Below are 20,958 nucleotides of genomic sequence, written 5' to 3'. Positions count from 1 at the left end.
GGAGATAAAAAGCATTGTTAGTTAGACACTTACTTAAGAGAGATGCAAAGAATTCTACGACCCCTCATAAGTCGTAGTCGGGAGGGGTGGAATTTTGTTAGTAGTTAGGAAAATGTATTCTCATAAAATTCTGAAATACCCTGAATGGATTACTGGAATGATATTTAGTTTGGATTTTTTTCCATTGTGCACTGACAAGGATCTCTTTGAAGAATATCTGAAACATCTTCATAAATGCAATCCAACTAGTGACTAGTGCTGATTTTTTCTTCGGAGATCTTTAGCACAGATGTTTCTCTCGATATTGCTTGACTGTGGAAAAAGTAATCAAGAGCAACAAACACCTGTTGGTATCACAAAACTAAGGGTATAAATAATTCAAGCGGTGTATGTTTAGGGAATGCCGAATTTTAAGATGAATGCTGAATGATATAGTATGGGATAAATTCCACCTCATAAAATGAGTGTAATAATGCTGAATTTTCCTTATCTACCTTTAATTATAATTGAGTTCATTAAAGTTGACTTTTATTATGTTTTGATTGAATCGGAGTCGGCTTTGTTAAAATCACAGGAGTCGGAGTCGCAATCGGTCAATTTTCATCTGACTCCACCAGTGTTGGGAAAATAAAAAAAAATCAAATCTCACCAATAATGATGATATCGTAGCTACGAATATCAAGCTAACAAAACTCACCAGCTACAATTCTAACCCAACCGTGGTGAGTTTGGGTTTCATGATTTTTGCATTACATCCTATCGCGCACCGAATCTTTCCCGCACTGCTAGTCACAGTAGCTTCGTGTCTACCATCGGTGGAAAGTAAAGAGAGATAGCAAACTATACTCTCTCTTTCTAAGAAAACGATCTGCAACGGAATCATTTTTGTGTCAACTCTCAGTTTATTTTTTACATGTTGGGAATAGTCTCGCAATATCAAAGGGGCTTGTAAAATCAATATAAAGCATTATATGTTGTTCCATTATTACGCATGATATTGAGATAAGAGCGGAATAATATTAGTTTTATTGATGATTTCTCCAACACTGGACTCCACAACCCTGGTTGTAACCCATCACATTCAAAGTCATAAAATAACTGATTAAAATACCTTTCATCAACGAGTGAAAGTCGCTTGGTTTGAATGGTAACAACTTGATTGTAAATGGTGTATTGTGTGGGGCTCGGTGACCTAGAGGCGACCGTTGTTGCTTACAGAGCCGAAAATCATCGGTTCAGTTCCAGGCTCCTTTACATTATAAACTGAATTCAGCATATCGTTTACTAAAACGAACCCTGCTGTAAATCCAACTCAATGTTCTCTCGTGGAAGTGCGGAGGATTTCTCGGCATCCTATTTAGCGAGTACCACGTCAACACATGCCAACCTATTCCATAATTGACGTAATTGGTGTTTGGAGGTCACTAGTTTTTACACATTGAGGATGATTTCTAGTGCCAAGCGTCATCTGGTTGGTTTTCTGTGTAATTACAGGTGAACTGGCAGTAACGGAGTTGCAACCGCTCAATTGCTGCTCCGTTTACGGATGTGATGGTGTATGCGCTTGACGGGTTCTAATTCATTTTGCCAGCCCTTCTTGGTTAGCCATGTTTGCACATTTCTCTCGTTTGGTAAAACAAAACAAAATGTCATGCAATAATACTGTTCTGCATGCTTAAGAGCGAATTCAACGAAAGGGTTAAACCATTTGGAAGATTTTAAGAGGATTCTTCTATGCATTTATGTAATCACCTACGAAATTTTCCTTAACTGTACAGTGTCCTTGAGAACTACGTGTTCGTATGCAAAATTGTCAAGCCAATGTTCGACGTCTTAACTCCACCTTAGTCAAACAAAATCGTTAGATTTAACCTTCAACTATATAAAATAGCTCTACTATGCCGTAATCTCTCAAACAGTAATGCGTAGATAAACTGCCACAGAAAGCCAGCCATATACAAATACTACAGTGGTTTATAAAACGTGACCAATAGCCAGATGGGGTAAGACAGACTACGAAAACCAGTTCGAAAAATTTCAAAAAAAGGGGGCTCGTCTCCGGTTTGTCGTCGTCGTGCTTTTATCGTACGATACACCTCCCCCCCCACCCCCTACCCACAGCCACCCTACATAGTCCTCTATGAAACTGCCCACTAATAAAAATCATTGATTGATGGTCAACTCCGCTGTACACAAAACCTTTACCACGTTTGGCACATCGCATTTTGCGTTATTCAACTGACACGCACATATTAGATAACAATTCGGCTTGGCGGGGGATGGTGTTGATCTGTGCATGCAAAACTGACACAGACAAAACGAAAATAATTAGCAAACGAATAATCCCAGTTTTGTTGAATTGTTTCTCATTTTCTGACATCATATTGTCTCAATCTCGGTTGCATCCAAAATTGTACTTACAAACAGCGCAGAAGATCAGACAATGGACGGTCGGCGAAACACACAGAGTCTGCTAATCTTGTTGTTTACGAACAATGCCGTTAATGATATGCAGCATTTTTTTATCAGTGGGTGTATTTTGCTCATATTACTACACCACCGGAGAGGGTCATCTCAGCGGAATGCTGCCCAAGGTCTGACAGATAGCGTGTGCGTCCTAATTCCGGAAGGTTCGATAATCTTAAAAGGCAAGTATTTTCTGGAATGGGAAACCGTTTTGAATCGATGACTAATTTCAGGATGTTCTTTTAGACGTTTTTTTTTTTGTGTTGTACTTTAGCACACTGACGTTAATGTATGGGCACATGCGTTCCTTTCCAGTAAGCCGCAAGGTTTTTGAAAGCGAAGTTTGCGAAAGATTTGCGTTGATCGTTATGATCATTGTTGGTAGTACTTGGGAGAAGCTTGGCTGACGTCAACTGGTAAAGCAAATACATTTCAATAAATCAGTTTTGTATGTTTTCGAGCGGGATGAGTGACCAATACACTTGATGCTTACGCATTTAGTAGGAATTGGAAGGGCATGAAACTGTGTGGCATGTCGCTCATCGGGTGTTTGCTGTTTGATTTTCGTAGAACACATTAACTACTCAGAACATGCTTAACCTTTTTACCGTGGGTTTGTTTACAACGATTGCATCAAAATGCTTTGACATGAACTCGCGGACACTTGTAATACTGAAACCTGATCTGGGTTCTCCGGGACACATTTCGATCAAATAGTTCTGGCTATGGACGCAGCCTGAGGGTGAATTTCATCCACCCCTGATTCAATATTAATATAAATTTTCCCTCCCTTAGTTCAGTCGGTAAAGGTGCAGCTATAAAGCAAAACCATGCTGGAGGTGGCTGGGTTCGATTCCCGATCCGGTCTAGACATTTTTCGGGTTGAAAAAATCTCGACTTTCCTGGGCATAACACTTACCACTCAATACTAATGCAAAATGGTACCCATAATGCTCTCAATTAACAACTGTGGAAGTGCTCATAGAACACTAAGTTGAGATCCGGCCTAAAATTCCAGTGGAGATGTAATAAGTCCAAAAAGAAGAACAAGAAGAAGTTGAAGAATTTTAATTATTTGTTTCGATAATAGATTCATGAACATTTTTGAAAAGCCACGAGGCTGAACCATATCGGACTAAATAAGTCATTATGCCGAACGAGGAACAGTACAAGATTGTTTTATTTTTGTATTTTTTTAGTCTACGATACTCATACTTAAAATACATTATTGAAATATACATACATTTCGGAACTTGATCAAATTTTCTAGATTTTGAGGCTTCCACATTTTTAGAACCTATTTTTGTATTGTTTTCAAAACTTGTGACTTATTAAAACATCGATTATAGTGTATAATCTCAGACTAAAAACAATGCAGGTAATCAGATTTTGACAGATTCTGAATAATTTCATAAAAATTCCAGCATTTAAAAAGAATCAAGATTGGAAAGAAAAATTGTCAAGGCTCTGTAACTTGAAAAAACGTTCAGGAATCTAACAACTTAAAGAACTTATTAGGGATTCTCATTCTCGGGAAAATTCTGTGTGAGTTCTGAGTAGAATTTCAAGCTTATTCGTAGGTGTTTTCATAGGAAATTCTGAGGTAAATTCCTAGAGTATTCTTCCGTGAATCCCAATGGAGTTCAGGGGGAGAATATGAACGGAAGTTCTGAGTTAAATCCCTAGGTAATTCCAGGGTGGCCAATAAATAGGGAGAACCAAAAATTAACTGGGAATCGAAAACAACCCGGGAAAACCCGGAATTTTACTGGACCGTTGTACCTATATTAATAGAATTCTGTTTACAAACATTCTTTGTTCAATATTTCGAATATTTCTCTTAAAATGTGGAATATTTCTTCAACCCCGGAATTTTTACTTTCCATAGTTCAGGATACCATCAAATGGGAGATTTTCAATTGTAACAGAGTTTGGCATTTTGAATATTTTTGATAATGTTAAAACCTTAAAAACTTTTCATGTCTCAAAATTTTAGAAAATTTCTCCATTTCAGAAATATGGAATGCACATCCATAGAAGATTTTTCTCGCATACCTTACTGTTTCTGAAATTTTTAGCTCCATAATCTTAAACAGTTTTCTAAGACCAGGAACTCGAAATTTGTTCGCAATCAAAATCTCAGAATCTTAAGATTTTTTGTTAATGCTGGATCTTGAATTTCTATCCACAGAGTCTTGAAAAAAAACAATGATCGACCTAACTAAATTGTTTCTTAGGAACCTATCTCTGAATATATTTGCAAATTGGTCAAGGCTTAGCTAAGGATCATTCCAAAAAGTCTTCAGAATTACTTTTAGTTTCAGGATTTTTCGCAATAATCCTATGATTATGTCAAGTATTCCTCAGAAATTTCCTCCATAACTGTCTCGGCATTCTCAATAATTCTCGCGAGAATTCGATTGATTTCTCTCCATATTTTTCTTTATAATCTGCTTGAAATATTAGTCGAAAATTAATTTGTATGCCATTTAAAATTAAGAAATGTTTTCTCTCAAAATTTCGTTAGATTTCTCCTCAGAAGTCTTCTCTCTCTTCTGCCCTTAAGAGAATCTCTTGGAATTCTCTTGAAACTATCCTTAGTATATCCGAAAACATTTCTTCAGATTTTCTTGGAGCACTACTCATAGTTTCATTAGGAATATGCTCAAAATTTCTCCCGAAAACTTTTTGAAATTCGCTTAAAATTCTTTTAAATTCTCTTGATACTATCTTCAAACTAGCATGAAATCCTACATAGAATTTGTTGAGCTATTTTAAGAATTAGACGTCCACGTCCGTAGCTATTTTAAGACGTATCCATACTTCCTTGCAGTGTTGGCAAAATCAGAAATCAATTGATATTTTTCCGCTCTCATGGGCTCGCAATATCACGCGTGATATTGGAACAAAATATCATGCTTGATATTGATTTTACAAGCTCCTTTGATATTGCGAGATTATTCACAACATGCAAACATCAAGCTGAGAGTTGACTCGACACAAAAAAGAATTCCATTGCACATCGTTTTCTTAGAAAGAGAAAGCATAGTTTGCTATCTCTTTTTAATCTTCACCGATGACAGACGCGAAGGGCCTGCTGCAAGCCGTTATGGAAGTTTCGGTTGCATTCGGGTGTAAAGCAAAAATCATTAAACTCAATCTCACCACGGTTTGGTGAGATTTGCAGTTGGTGAGTTTTGTTAGCTTGATATTACGAGCTGCGATATCACAGCTTGCAAAATCAACCGCAGTTGTTTGCTTGTTGATTTTTGTCTACGAAAATCAAGCGTGATCTTGGGCGTTGGTGAGATTTGATTTTTTTATGTTTTCCCAACACTACTTCCTTGCAGCTGTCCAAAATGTCTCTTTGTAATCAACTGTAATCTGATTGATCAACATTTAAGAGACTTTCAACCGTTGGTAATCATTTGGCGTAGTTTCAGGATTGTAGTCACTTTGAAGGAAAGAGACCCTTTGAATGCTCCCAAAAATTCATTTTGATTTGGTTTAGAGGTCCCTGAAAATATAATCATAATCCCCATAAGTCCCATAACTACCTTGGGACTCAACTCTACTTCTCCATGCAATTTGGATGAGATACTTCTAAAAATTATCTGAAATTTATAGTTAAATTCCATTGGAATTGTCCCCAGAGTTCATTCAGAATTATCCGTAGATTTCCTCTACAACTATCCTCAAAAATAGCGGCGCTGGTGGTGCAGTCGTAATTGCTCTCATCCCAAAAGACCTGAGTTCAATCCCAGTCGGCGCCGCCGGGATTTTCTGAGGCATAAAATCTCTGAGTACGGAGTAATTCCGTTAGTCCCCGGTTTATGAGTTGATGGGTCGATGGCTAGGGTCCAGGTGTGGGAGTTGCCTCAGGGAGTACTCAGTACGGAAAACGAGATCATAATTCTCTAGCCAATGCTTGATAGTGTCAGAATCATAAAATTTTATCTATTTTTAAAGAGCCATGATTTGTGTTAAATCAGATATTTAAAATACGCAATATTTGAAGGTAAAAATCTCGCACTGTTCATAAATCTCATTGTTTTCAAAGATAATTTCCTAGCTCAATCTATCAATTCGGCCTAGTGTTCTTCCAATCGTAGAAAAAAATTAACAAGCAAACAGCTACGGCTGATATCGTAAGCTGTGATATCGCAGCTCGGAATATCAAGCTAACAAAACTCACCAGCTGCAAATCTCAACAAACTGTGGTGAGATTGAGTTTCATGGTTTTTGCTTTACACCCGAACGCAATCGAAACTTCAATAACGCCTGGCAGCAGTTGCTTCGTGTCTACCATCGGTGAAGAGTAAAACGAGAAAGCATTATTATACCTTCCCTTTCTAAAAAACGAGGTGCAATGGAATCATGCGTCAATTCAACTCTCAGCTTCAATTTTACACGTTTGTGAATAGTCTCGTAATATCAAAGGAGCTTGTAAAAACCGATACACGACGTTAGGCATACGGTCGTTAGGCATATGGACGTTAGGCATACGGACGCTAGGCATACGGACGCTAGGCATAATGTACGATAGGCATAATGGACGTTACGTATAATGGACGTTAGGCATAATCTACCCGATGAATTCGATGAATTCCATTATTGCTGACATCGGTGACAATAATGAAAGAGTCTTAAAACTTGCGACGTCTTGGACAGGCAAAGTAATGGGTTGCAGATGGTACGTTTGCCACAGTTCCTTGTTTGTTTCGGCAACTCGTCACTATTCATGGAAGTATCGCTCCCTCACATCAGCAGACGGTTCCGCTAATTTTCATTCAACAGACAACAAAAACAGAATCATTGTTTCGAAATGTATGGGAGTAAATCCTGGAAGCAGCAGGTATTTTTTTTTGTTATTGAATGAAAAACCACAGAATTCACCATTCTTCATTTCATGAGCTGTTCTTTGGCATCATCTTTTAATCAACCTTAGCTGTTTTATTTTTTATTGAATGAAAAATCACAGAATTCACCATTCTTTATTTCATGAGCTGTTCTTTGAAGAAAACCTTTTCTTCTTTGACAATTGCAATGTTTTTTAAGAATATATTACAACAAATGTTTATATCTAGATGCGATTGATTTCAAGATATAGTTCAAAACTATGCTGAGTTTTTATTGCCAGATTAACCGCAATCACTACTAGTTTTGGATCTAAGTAAATATCTAGCTACGTCACTTATGATATGATAAATAATGGATTCCAAACTGTGGTTATTAAATAAACTATGTTTGTATAACTTGTATCATCTTTTATTCAGCGCTTAGCCTAATTTAAGCATTGTTTACCATTCTCGAAACAGGTTTCTAGATTTGAACAGCAGCAAGGTATTTTATGCCTAACGTCCATTATGCCTAACATAGATTATGCCTAACGTTCATTATGCCTAAAGACTTAATGCCTAACGTCCATTATGCCTAAAGACTTAATGCCTAACGTCCATTATGCCTAACCTCCGTATGCCTAACGTCCATATGCCTAATGTATTTGTGCCTAATGGGGTACACTCATCAATATTGCTAATAACTATGCCATCAGTAATTAAATAAATACATCATTATCTATCGAAGTAAAATTTCAAGGCAATTTTAAAGGTCATGAGAAAAAAATCATATGCATTTTAGGGAGAATCTTTCAGAATTTTAAAGGAAGTTCTATGGAAGATGTTTCTTAGAAATAATTCAAGGTGATTTTAAGCACAATGTTCTAAGGATTAAGAGGAAAAATTTCAGTTAGTTTTAAGGATGATTCTATGGGATAATCTAATGTCATGTGGATTCAATTCAAAGAGAACTCCAAAGATAATTTTATATGAATTTTGAGAAAAAAATCAGAGTTTGAAAGGAATTCCGAGATTAATTTAAAGGCAATCAAATTTTGAGAATAGTTCCACGGAAATTCAAGGGGTGTTCTGGTGCGAATTCCGAAGGAAGTCACGATCAAAGGGATTGGGGAAGAACTTCAATAACAGTTCTATGTAACTTCGAAGTAAAATTCCAAGGTAGGTTATTTAGAAGAAACATTTCTATATATTTATAGAAATAGCCCTGAAAATTCCTGATGAATTTTGAAGAGAATTTCATGTAAATTCTCCTGAAATTTCTGGAGAGAATTCAAAGGGAGATCTAAAGATAAATTCATAGGAATACTGAGGATAATTTCAAGATCATTCAGAAGGAAACTCTAAACAGTTTCTGTGTTTCTGTGCGCGATGGTTCTCTGTCGAGACAGGGAGTCGATGGCAGACCCGGTTTATAGGCCCCTGTATATAGCCATAAAAATCAGATGCACAGGAAGCAAACAATGGAATGAATAGAATTTTAAGAAAAAATGCCAAACAACTTTAAGATTATGACTCGACCTTCTCCGTTTTGCACGAAAATTTGCATAATTGTCTGTTATGGGAAATCATTCACAGTTGGGCTGACATTCGGCCATTTTCTAATGGAATTCTTACGTTCTTTTACCTGTGTGAAGAGCAGCGCCTGGTTGGCTCTGGCTTTGACAGCTCGTTTGCTCAAAACCAGCCAGTCCGCTCCTCTCTTATACTTAGACCCTTTCTAGTATTTAAATATAGGGGCTGTCCATAAACTGCGTAGGCTAGTGAGCGATTTGTTTGATTTTGGTTTTACTTTTGCGCTGAGATATATCCAAAATTAAAATAGGGGATCAAGTGTGTCCACGCTGCCTTATTAAAGCAATATCTAAGGTTATTAAATCAATCATAACGACGTTAGTGATAAACCCTAGACTCCGGTTATCTCTATTTCGGTCGTTCAATTTCACCACAGTTTAATGTAAATTAAATCTCTGGGACTCGACTTACTGATTTATTATTTCATACCTTCGTATTGTACATCGTCTTCCCGATAACATCTAAATTTAGATATGGATTCTTTTCCAATTGTGTGCGCTACTAACTGATCAATTGCTCGTTAAACATTCAATATTTGCTAGCGATAATGCTCGAATCGGAGTGTGTAAATTCGCCAAACAGGCTGTTTTCTTCTGAATCATCCGACGGTGGCGTTACCTATCAGATGCAGCAGTTGTTGTTCATAGACCTTATTAACGTCAGAGCCCGTCGGTTGGGGGTAAACAGCTTCACCCATCTCAGAGCAAAAGTGATAATCATCACTCAATATCGGACCCCACAGCCGTTTGGCGTATGTCTAGTTAGCAATCTCTAACGATTAACATCAATCATTGGGATCCTCTTCATCTTGTAGTTGTGTGTATGTGGCTTTTTGTTCTAAAAATACGCTGATAAAAATGTGCAAACTGTTTTGTTTATATGGTGTTGTTAATTCGTTTTCTAGCTCTCGTATATTGCTTTTGTTATAGTCCATTGCTCATCATCCATTTTCATATAACCATAATGCCTTGTTAGAACTGTAGTTTGCACAATTTAAATAACCAATCAACCCGTCCGTTTCTCCGTTTGCTCGTTCCGTTTTCTCTCTTTCAAGGTGGCGCTGTTCGCCGTAATCGAGAAGCGTTTTCGCACGCGCCCGTTGGACCGTTCCACGCTCCCGACGCCACCATCGACGCCACCCTCGGATGCGGACGATACACTGGCCGTGTACTATGATTCGTCACCTTCCTTCACAACGCGGATCACAACGAGCATCACCGGTGTCAGCACACGGTGGACCTACGCCACATCCCGCTACTACCGACGTAAGTCGAAACGCAAAATGTCTCCACTGTCCAGTCCGAAAGCCAAACCGTACAAGGAGTTCCGCATGATAGCCTCCAGTTCGGCATCCTCTTCGACGTCGTCGATATCGTCCTCGAATATTGGCTCGTCCGCTGGCACTGCCAGTGGATCTTCACGATTGCAACGGCGAAGACGCAAGAAGAAGCGAATACTTCAGGTCAAGGTAGAGGACACGGTCGTGACCGGCAAGGGCCGCGACGGTGCGAAGGAGGCGGAGGAGGACGAGGATCAGGATGATGAAGAAGAGGACGAGGTGGACGAGGAAGATGATTACTCCGAGGATGACGAAATCGATGAGACTGATAGGCTGGCAGGCATTATCAAGGAACATTCCACTAGCGGGAGTCTCCATGGCAGTCGAACGGATGAGCATTTATGTAAGATGTTTTTTTTTTGTATTTTAACTATTAAATGTACTAACCAATTTGCTGTTACACCGTACTGCTAGATAGACAAAACGTTTGTCTTCATATGCTTCATGTACAGTAGCTTGTCCTGTATACCCATTGGCAATGGCTTTGAAGAGTATTTAGTAATCATATTTACTCATATTAGGAATTGGGTAAATGCGATCTTCGGATCGACGGAGTAACATATTTCCGTCTTAGATGCTTCCAGCTTCGCAATAGACCTTCGTGCTCTTGAACCTGATCTCTAAACGCCGTGATCAGCGAACTCTAATACACTCGGACTGACCTCTAAAAGTATCAACCGGACGTATGTCTACGGTTTTGTGGCTATTCGAAAAACTGGAATCGACAGCAACCGGCAGCAACTACATAAAACCGGTTCAGGGTTTGATAAGACTAACATCCGCGCATTCATACGCCATGTTTCCTGCGTTTATGCACTTTAGATCTCTAGAACACAAAGATTTCATCAGCACACAAAGGCGTGTACGTTGTCTGACTTTATGGAAGTGTAGTTAATCGACCACCGGTAATCCTATTGGCTCGAGAGGTGGCTCACGTGATACAACGCGTGATTTTGAGCCGTTAATCGAATGACGTAGGATATTTTAAACAACGGTGCGCTGCTCGGGCCCGGTGTGCAACATGCATGTCCTTGATTTAACCGTGTGTTTGATTATTAATCTTTGCTGCCGATGCCGCGCCTCGTGCTATCAAGTGCCTTGTCGAGCTGCACGATCGACGTCGTAGGTTTGTAGTCGGCGATCGTATGTTCACTTCCGATTGGTTGATTTGTTATGAGCTAGTACGTCAAGAAGTCAGCGAACCATGCAAGCAACTATCACTCTACTTACACTCGTGCTGTCAAATGGCTTATGGTGTATGGTCTGGTCGTTAAACATAGGGAAGATTTATTCTTCCATTGCGCAGTACGTTGCGATTTATTTCGTCGGAGCAATATGATGAAAAACTAGAACAATATGAACAATAAGGTTGGTTGCCTCAATATGAACTTCAAATGGCTTGAGCGAAGTGAGGTTATAACGAATCGAGTTCTTTAAGCTGTACGTTGCCACCTAATCCTAGATTTAAGCCTTTAAAACAAGGGTGATGAGTTCTACTGCTCAAAGGATCACATATATTTATGCCGCCCATACACTTGTATGACAACTACACAAGGGTGGCCATGGGTGTGCTCATAGTTTATACCTAATAATTTATTTATTTGAGAGGCAAAAGCCCACTTTAGAAGGACCAACCTTACCCCTTATCAAGTGAGCGGAAAACCTCTTCTTTTCGTATCAACAGATAACATAAAATCCTACAGATACATATATTCTTAAACTATTTCAGGAAGCATTAATCTTTACTTAATCAGGATGATAAAACATTATAGGAAAAATACTTAAGGCTAGCACGGGAAGCATCAAAGTCAAAACAGTTATAACATCTATTCAAAATTTGACACATGCTTGTTTCGTTTGCACGTCTTATGTTAATATTAAGCTATTGCAAAAGTGGACTACAGTCAATTTCTGAACGCAGGAGATCAGCGATGAAGACAGCACGTTACATCGACTTTCATAATTAAGGAGGTTTACAGGGTTTCTCCAGGGTAGCCAACGAAGAGCATAGCGGACAATACGCCTCTGAGCAGACTCAAATCGATTTGTGACATTGTTGTAAAATGGCGCCCAAACTACTGAACAGTATTCCAGCGTCGAACGGAAAAGCGTTTTCAAGCACGAAATGTCTCTGAAATCTTTAGCAATGCCAAAAATAAAGCCAACCTGATAAGATGCTTTACTGCTCCTTGAAGGTTAGTTGACAATCTAGCATGACTCCTAAGACTGATTGTAGTCTCCCGGTTCAGTTTCTGACCATTAAGGCTGTATGTAAAGCAGGTGGGTGATTTTTTCTGCAGAAAGTGATGATGAAACATTTGGAAGCATTCAATACCATCCTATTCTTGTGACAGTGACACCAAGTAGAAAAAACGTCCAGCTGGTGTTGAAGGAAAACTGAATCACTACGATCCTTTACGACAAAATACAGTTTATAATCATCCGCATAAAATAGATTCGGACAGCTGATTGAAAAGTGAATGTCATTCAAATACGGCAGAAATACAAACGGACCAATATGACTACCTTGGGGTACACCAGAAGAAACTGGAAACGACTGAGAAATACGGTCACCTATTTTCACTGACATTTGACGACCGGTGAGGTAAGAATGAAACCAATTAAGAAGGAGACCATGGAAGGCTAATCGCTTTAATATGGCAACAGCAATCTTGTCGTTCATCTTATTAATCGCAGCAGAGAGATGCTTGTAGATAGCATCAGCTTGTTCGCCTTTTTCAAGCTCGCGAATTTTAAAAGATATGCATTGCACGAGATTTGATGCAGTGGATCTCTTCTGCATAAATCCATGTTGTTCGGAGGCAACGTAACTGGAGCAAATGTGTTTAAAATGATCCAAAACTATCAGCTCAAAAAGTTTTGAAACTGCGCACCAAGCCGCAATGCCTCGATAGTTGATTACTGAATGTTGAAGACAGGGAAAACGAAAGCCATCAGCGAAGATTCCAGAATTCAACGAAAGGTTGAATATGAATACTAGTGGTGCGATCAAGACTCCTATACAGTTTTTGGAATTCCATCAGGGCCAATGCTGGAAGATTTTTTTTAAGCGAAGACCTGCCCTTTGGACGTCATCTCTCGATAAAAGTGGATGAAATTCAACAATTGAACGTATGGGAACCTCACTTGCAACATCTGAAACGTGTTCGTCAGAGAGCTCCTCGTTGACGAAAATACTGCAGAAATGTGACCTGAATAGATCCGCGATACCATCCACATTAGACATTTCTCAATCCCCGTTGAACATCGTGGCGGGCAGACCCGATTCCTTTCGCTGATCTTTCACGTGATTCCAGAAGCTTTTAGGATTAGTTTTGGGCTTATTTTGTAGTTGACGCTGGTGGTCTAGGTAGATTTGCTTGTTGAGCTACTTGTACTACTTGTTAATGCGTATGTATTTCTTTCTTGACACGTCAGTTTACAGTTCGCAAAACTTTTTCAAGACAACCCGTTTAGATGATTTAAGGCGTTTCAAACGAGGTTTTGACTATGGAATGGAGGGTAAGCTGGTATGACTATAAGAAAACATAAATCAAGCAATCCATGATTCTCATTGGAAACACTATTTATTCAGTTGCAGGAGATCAGCAGTACAGTCACAGCAGTATTCGGGATTTGTGCTCTAGAAAACATGAAGTGATAGGGCATATCAGCCACCATTACGGAGATTTTGGGACTCTTCAAACAATCGCCCTAAACGTTAAACGCCAAGGCAGTTGTCCGGCAGAGCTATGAAAGGTACAAATAATAGTTGGAGATGCTTAACGTCAAATATCAGACTTAAAGTGGTAATTTTATACGATAGATGAGGAGATGAAAGCATATAGTTGATAGTTCCGTTAGAGTACGGCAGTGTGAAAATTGTATATAGAGAGTAGAAAGCAAGCAAAGGTAAATTTTGAGGAAAGTACGAATCCGGTTGATTATCTCCTTTACCACAGTTGTAAGGAACTGTAAGCGAAATTGAAAGTAAATTCTGAGGATAATTCCATAGAAATTCTAATGTAGATGACCTGATTTCATTGAGAATTCTGATGAGAATTCCAAGAGAAGCTGGATTTGAATTAGAATACCAATTTTCTGACAGCCCGTACTTACATTCATTACTGTAGAATCCTGAAGAGAATTCTAGTGGTAGTTGTTGTAGGGTAGATATACCAATCATGGCAATTCCACAGACAAACAGACATAATACATGGAATATTTATCACCGAAAATCATCGTCGCTAAAGCTCTATCGCCATCTGTTGAGTGCACTATCATGGGTATCATGCTAAATAGATAGAAATAGCGTTTAAGCTGAATCGCTGTGGAATCCTTCGTTCATATTTATCTCATTATGGCCTCGAAATTTCAAGAGCACAAATATCAGTTCGCACGGAGTTCCAGTTTCATGAGCGATGTCACAGCAGTGTCCGGGATTTGTGCTCTAGAAAACATGAAGTGATAGGGCATATCAGCGATTTTGGGACTCTTCAAGCAATCGCCCTAAACGTTAAACGCTAATGCACTTAAAATCGGAATCTATCCTCGGTGAAATATATTGCCGGAACAGTTCAATAAACTGAAAAGTTTGCCGGAATTTCGTTGAACATGTAATAGGTAGTTTACCGAAATTCTGATCTTCTTCTTCGCATTTCAAGCTTATTGCTTGTTGCATATTAACTTTTTGCGTGCTCTCAACTTAGAGTTCTAGATGCACTTCCACAGTTATTAATTGAGAGCTTTCGATGTCTGTACCATTTTTGCATTAATATACTTGTGTGGCAAGTACAATCATACTCTATGCCCAGGGAAGTCATGAAATTTTCCAGCCCGAAAAATTCTTAGACCGGACCGGGAATCGAACTCAGCCACATCCAGCATGGTCTAGCTTTGTAACTGCGCCTCAACCAACTGAGCTAAGGGAGGATTTGATTTTAGCAAAATTTCAGCAATTATAATCATTTACCAAGCTTCGTCAATTAGTAAACACTGATCTAATTGGCAAAATCTAAAACTGCCGAAAGCAGCAAAATAATGTAACGAACTTTACGTCATTCACATTTTACTTTGCCGAAAATACTTAACGTAGGGTAAATGTTGGCTTCGGCACCCATTGACTGTTTTCGGCAACCTAAATTTAAACGTTAATTTCACTATGTTTTCCCATCAACGCACTTCCCTGAATGTGTCCAAACGATTGTTTAGCCTTTCAGCATCAATCTGATTATATTTGAACGATCGAGCAATCCAGTAATGCTACATTTTTCTTCAAATAAAGCATACGCACTACAAAATGGGGTTGATTTCGAGTTGCCGATAATAGAACAGCTGGTTAACACGCAGTTCTAATGGGAAGGTTGCCGAAGAAAAAGAGGCTGCCGACAATAGTCACACTCACCTGAGAAGTTTGGAGCGTTGTAAAAACGCTTTCAAAACGTTTTGAAAAATTCTGTCGATTGGAACGGATAGAGAAGCAAGCAGCAGATGAATGTAAACAAACAGACACATCATATATGTGCGTGACGCTGAGAAAATGCTAGTAGAAGTGCAGACGCTGCTTAGATTGACGAGAATACGTAAATTCCCCTATCTATCAAAACGTTTTGCATTGGTTTTGCCGAAAATACGTCAAATAACTGCCAGAATGAAATCGACCACTTTGTTAGGAGCGCATGGCAAGTGCTAGCTAAATAGAGAACGTTCAAAGTGTTTGTATGTTACTTCATTCGTGTAGTTTACGATTTTCAGAGTTGGTTGGAAATGCTATCTGACATGAAGCTTTAGTGTGATAATTTATTAGCTAGAGAATAGTCTAAAGAGGGTAGGTAGATAGTTCCGTCTATGTCTGTTTGTCTGTGGCTATACGTTCCTATTAAAGGGTGCCCCACATTAAATTGCATCACGGAAAAAACGCTCCGGATAATCGAATCACAAAATTATTCAAATCTGCCCCTCCTCTTAGTTACATTCAATATTGTTAAAATAATCATATTGTATAGGTATTATAATACTAAATTATTTCAAATGTCTGCATAAAAACTAAAAAAAAAAACGCAAAAAAAATACTGCGGATAATCAACTCTAAAATTCCGGATAATCGAGTCTCCGGATAATCGAGTCCGACCTGTACCATAATCGTACGCTCGCACCTTACGCTTCCACTCGCACCTTAACTCCACTCATTATGTTCTGTGCAACATCTGGCTACAGCTTATTCTGTACGGAAACTCACTTTTTCTTTATGTCTTCCTCAAATTAGACCTCCTTGGGATGCTTTCGTAGTGCCTGCTTTATAATAGCCCAGTATTTTTCGATTGGCCTTAGTTCCAGTGCGTTGGAAAGAGGGGGGGGGGGGGGCGAGATCATGTCCTTGAGTACGAAAGTGACCCCGTTGGCTTCGTACCACTCCAGCCCTCGTGTTGCTTCAACAGAGGAAGCAGACGCTGGTAGATCTCCCCGTTTACAGTCCCCGTTTGCCACATGAGCAGATCACTTGCCAAATCATGTATTTCTTTGGCAAACTTTGAAAGATTCTGCTTCCTTACTTCCTCCGGAACATCAAACTGGTGCTGGGTGGTGAAAAACAGTAGTTGCCGGAAGCTACCGAAAGTCCGCCTTGACGTAAGTCTCATCATCCATGATGAGACAATGAGGCTTCGTCAGCATCTGGGTGTACAGTCTCCGGGGCCGTGACTTTCCCACCGTATTTTGCCGTTCGTCACGATTTGGAGCCTTCTGGTCCTTGGCTCTCTGAACGAAAGACTTGGACAGATTCAACTTTTTGGCCACATCCCTGACCGAAGCATTGGGATTCCGCTTAAACGCTTTCACGACACGCTTGTGATGCTGATCACTAATAGAACATCCAATCTGACCGCTTTTCGCCTTTCTTCGATGCTCAGAGTTTCGTAGTAACGTTTAATCACACGACTCACCGTTGACTGCACGATTCCGAGTTGTTTTCCGATGTCCCGATGAGAGAGTCGAGGATTGTCAGGTGCTTGCGCAAAATCAATTCGCGACGTTGCTTTTCGGGTGACGCCATTTATTCCAACTTTCGAAAAACTGATAGCGATAAAAATACAGTGTAAAAAATACACTCTAAACTACTTCTACCCAAATTTTCTACAGCGTTTTTTTCCGTAATGCAATTTGATGTGGGACACCCTTTATTGTGTGTCCCAATTATAGCCTATGGATTTCTCATATGTCATAATTGGAACACACCATAATTGGAACGTACGGTCATGACTGGTATATCTTCTCCTTACTTATAAATATAATTCCATTGATAAATCTTACAGAATTTTTAGGAGAATTTCTGCAAGAATTGGAAGCAAATTCTAAAATTTTTCGTAGAAAACTCTATAAAAAAATCTGACGACAGGAATTCTAGGTGATTTCGGATAACAATTTGAAGGGAATCTGAATTTCGTTATTTCAAAGGAATTCTAAAATTAACTCCAATGCTGAAATCAGTATTAGTAAGCTGGATATCCCGAGCTAAGGTAAAAGTTAAAACCGCAGACTTGAAGAACTATTGAGAATCCTAAAAAATGCCTCCCTTTATTTGCGACATTTCCATGGTTTGCCAAGGGTGTAGCACACCATCACCACGCAGCTGTTTACCTATATAGTTAAACCTGGTTTAAGGTTTAAGCGGAAGAAATCGGCTCTAAGTGTTTGAAGTCGAAAATCACAATTAGATTCTAGTGATTGTTATCTTAAATTCAGATTCATTTAATTAATTTTGTTATTAAAGGGTGTCCACGATGAAATTGCCACACACAAAATTGATTCGCAAAATTCGAGTTTTCATCCGATTGCCATCAAATTTTCAGGGATTAAGAAATAACTATTAAACTTCATTTTACCATTTTACTCGTATTTTATTTACAGTCCATACGCAAATGCCCGCACCTTGGCCTTAACCCCGGCCATAAGATTCTGCACAACCTGTGAATCAACCGTTTTTTGCATGTAAACCCATACTTTCTTCAGTTCCTCGACTGTCTTCACTACCTTAGGTCGTTTAAGAAGGTGCTGCTTCATAATCGCCCAGTACTTCTCGATGGGGCGGAGCTCCGGAGTGTTGGGAGGGTTGAACATTTTCGGCACGAAATTGACCTTATTGTCCGCATACCACTTCAGCACGTCCTTGGAGTAGTGGCATGAGGCCGAATTCGGCCAGAAGATTGTTGGGACGTTGTGGGCCTTCAGGAGAGGAAGCAGCCGCTTCTGGAGGCACTCTTTTATGTACACCTGTCCGTTCATCGTGTCCTGGGTCACGAAAGGTGCACTCCGCTTCCCGCACGTGCAGATGGCTTGCCAAACCAGGAATTTCTTCGCAAATTTGGACATCTTCTGAGTGCGGACATGCTCCGGAACGCTGAACTTATCCTTGGCCGTGAAAAACAGGTTGCCGGGGATCTGTTTGAAGTCGGCCTTCACATATGTTTCGTCGTCCATGATGCAGCATTCATCAGCATGTTGAGGTACAATTTCCTGGCACGGGTTTTGGCGGACTTGTTCTGCTTCTCGTCGCGATTAGGGGCCTTTTGTACCTTGAACGTTCGAAGCCCAGCCTTAGTTTTGGCCTTCTGGACAAAACTTCGGCTTAGGTGCAGCTTCTTAGCCACATCCCTAACGGAGGCGTTCGGATTTCGGTTGAAGGCCCCAACTACGCGGTTGTGATTTTTGGTGTTGTACGGAATACTTTTTCCTTCACTTCTGGGCTTCCGATCGGTGGTCAACCGTTCCTCGAACCGCTTAATCACTCGCGACACCGTGGAATTCGCGATTCCCAACGTTTTAGCGATGGAACGATGCGAGAGATCCTTGTTCTCGTGATGAATGCGCAAGATTTTATCACGCACGAGCTGTTCTTTCGACTCCATTTCCACGAGTTTTGATCACAGGACTTTAAAACTTGCAGGATGTAAAGAATGCACTATGAACTAAATCCACCCAAATTTTCATTAAATTCTACCCAACGGTTAAAAAGTTAGAGCAATTTCATAGTGTGGCAATTTCATCGTGGACACCCTTTAGTGAAAAAGTGTGAACTACTTTGTATTTACTAAACATAATCATGAAACGCTCTATTTATTTTAAACCAACCAACCAAATGGGTCATTAAAAGACGGAAAAATATGTAATTTACATGAGGGAAAAATGTTAAAATTATTAAATTTTCATTTCTCATCAAATTCAAAATCAAAATCAAACGAGAACAGTAGAACTCCAAAGAACTGTTCATGTTAAAAAAGAAGGAAAACTTCCTTAATGAATCAAATATGAGTTTGGGGCTGTTCATAAACCACGTAGGCACTTTAGGGGGAGCAATTAAATTTTGATATCAACATTAAACTGAAGTTCACGCGATTGACAAATTTTGTGTTCATTTTGCTGTACATTTGCTCTTCAAAAATATGTTGTTACAGTTCTTTTTTCATTGCCTTATCAGAACATCAGATTGAATACTTACGTTACGTTTTGTTATCAACAGGAAAAATGTACATCAAATTGAGTTTTCAGTTTGCTCTCACTGATAGCAGAATTAGTTTTCAATGTGATGTCACAAGAAGATTTTTGACGTAGGGCTACATCTTTCTTTACTATACTGGAGTTCACTTTAAGAAATCGAAAATCAAGCATGTATCGAAAAAGGGGGGTGTTTTCAAACGCATAATTTTCCAAAGTATTAATGTGAAATATGCAGTGGCGTTTCCTTAACCTCAATGTACCTGTGCACCAACTCGAGAGATATCGAGTAAACTAGAAGATTAAGTGTATTTTCATCCGATTCGAGTATGAATATGGCATTAAATCTGGTTTTGAAAGTTGGTGCACAGGTAAAACGTGAAGTTACGGGACGCCACTGGAAATGTGCCATGCAATATACCTTTCACCGGGTAATTTGTCCAGGAATTTTTTGGCATATAGTGCAAATAGTGAAAAAAGTGAAAGAACTATTAAATTTAACGAAAACTGCAAGCATCAAATTTTCCCATACATTTGCGTAGACCCACAAGGTGTCTTTCCTAACAGAGACATCAAATAGTTGGTACCAAATAAAACAAGCTGAAGCCGCATTTCCATTCGAACTTCGGACGTGTTCGTATCGTTCATCACGCAGATGGTATGCGGACCGGAGGGAAGGTTTCCCACAAGCAGCTTGCTACCAAGGCTGCCTGCAAGAGCCCTCCAGCCAGAGAAGTAGTGAAGAAGAAACACCGCCACTGTTCGGGTACAGTTGCTCTTCATGCGATACGCCATCTTCACCAAGCGCGTCATAATCAGGCCTAAGAACACCAAAATCTCTCACCGTATTCGTGGATAGAGCGCCTACAGATCTCGGAATTCCCCAATGAAGACAAAGAACAATCCGGTACCGCGTAATCGAATAAAATTCTGTAAAATTTTTTAGCGACTTTTGAAGACTTCGAACGCACATCTAAATTCAAGATTCAGAAAAAATGCTGCTGTGCTAGTAATGACCCATTTAACCTAGCGATCTCTTCGGCTTAATCGCATTTGGTTTTATGCTTAATATGAATGTATACACCAAACGTTCGCTAACTGAACTGGGAAAACAGGAAAACCCGGGAATTTATTAATTGGGATTTGGGCAAAGAATTTGAAACATTCAAATCTATACGTAATAACTTTCGAAACTCTTCAGAGAAATCCAAAAGTAAATTTGAGTAGAGTATC

General features: G+C 39.4%; 1 protein-coding gene across 6 annotated transcripts in view; it reads left to right on the top strand.

Annotated features, from left to right (window-relative positions):
• Positions 1-20,958, top strand: part of fbl (pantothenate kinase 3 fbl) — an 80,794-nt gene that overhangs the window by 53,845 nt on the left and 5,991 nt on the right. For all 6 annotated transcript variants that reach the window (XM_065231530.1, XM_065231528.1, XM_065231525.1 and 3 more), the window contains one exon: positions 9,952-10,579. In XM_065231530.1, the coding sequence (XP_065087602.1) occupies positions 10,180-10,579 (400 nt within the window). In that variant the 5' untranslated portion in view covers positions 9,952-10,179. The remainder of the gene's footprint in view (positions 1-9,951; positions 10,580-20,958) is intronic.

Source organism: Ochlerotatus camptorhynchus, unplaced genomic scaffold (assembly GCF_037179485.1).
Source record: "Ochlerotatus camptorhynchus isolate MF236.1 unplaced genomic scaffold, CSIRO-AGI_Acam_v1.1 ptg000357l, whole genome shotgun sequence".
In the NCBI taxonomy this organism is placed as follows: Eukaryota; Metazoa; Arthropoda; class Insecta; order Diptera; family Culicidae; genus Ochlerotatus; species Ochlerotatus camptorhynchus.
Note: the sequence above shows the minus strand (reverse complement) of the source record. Positions and strands in the feature narration are given on the sequence as shown.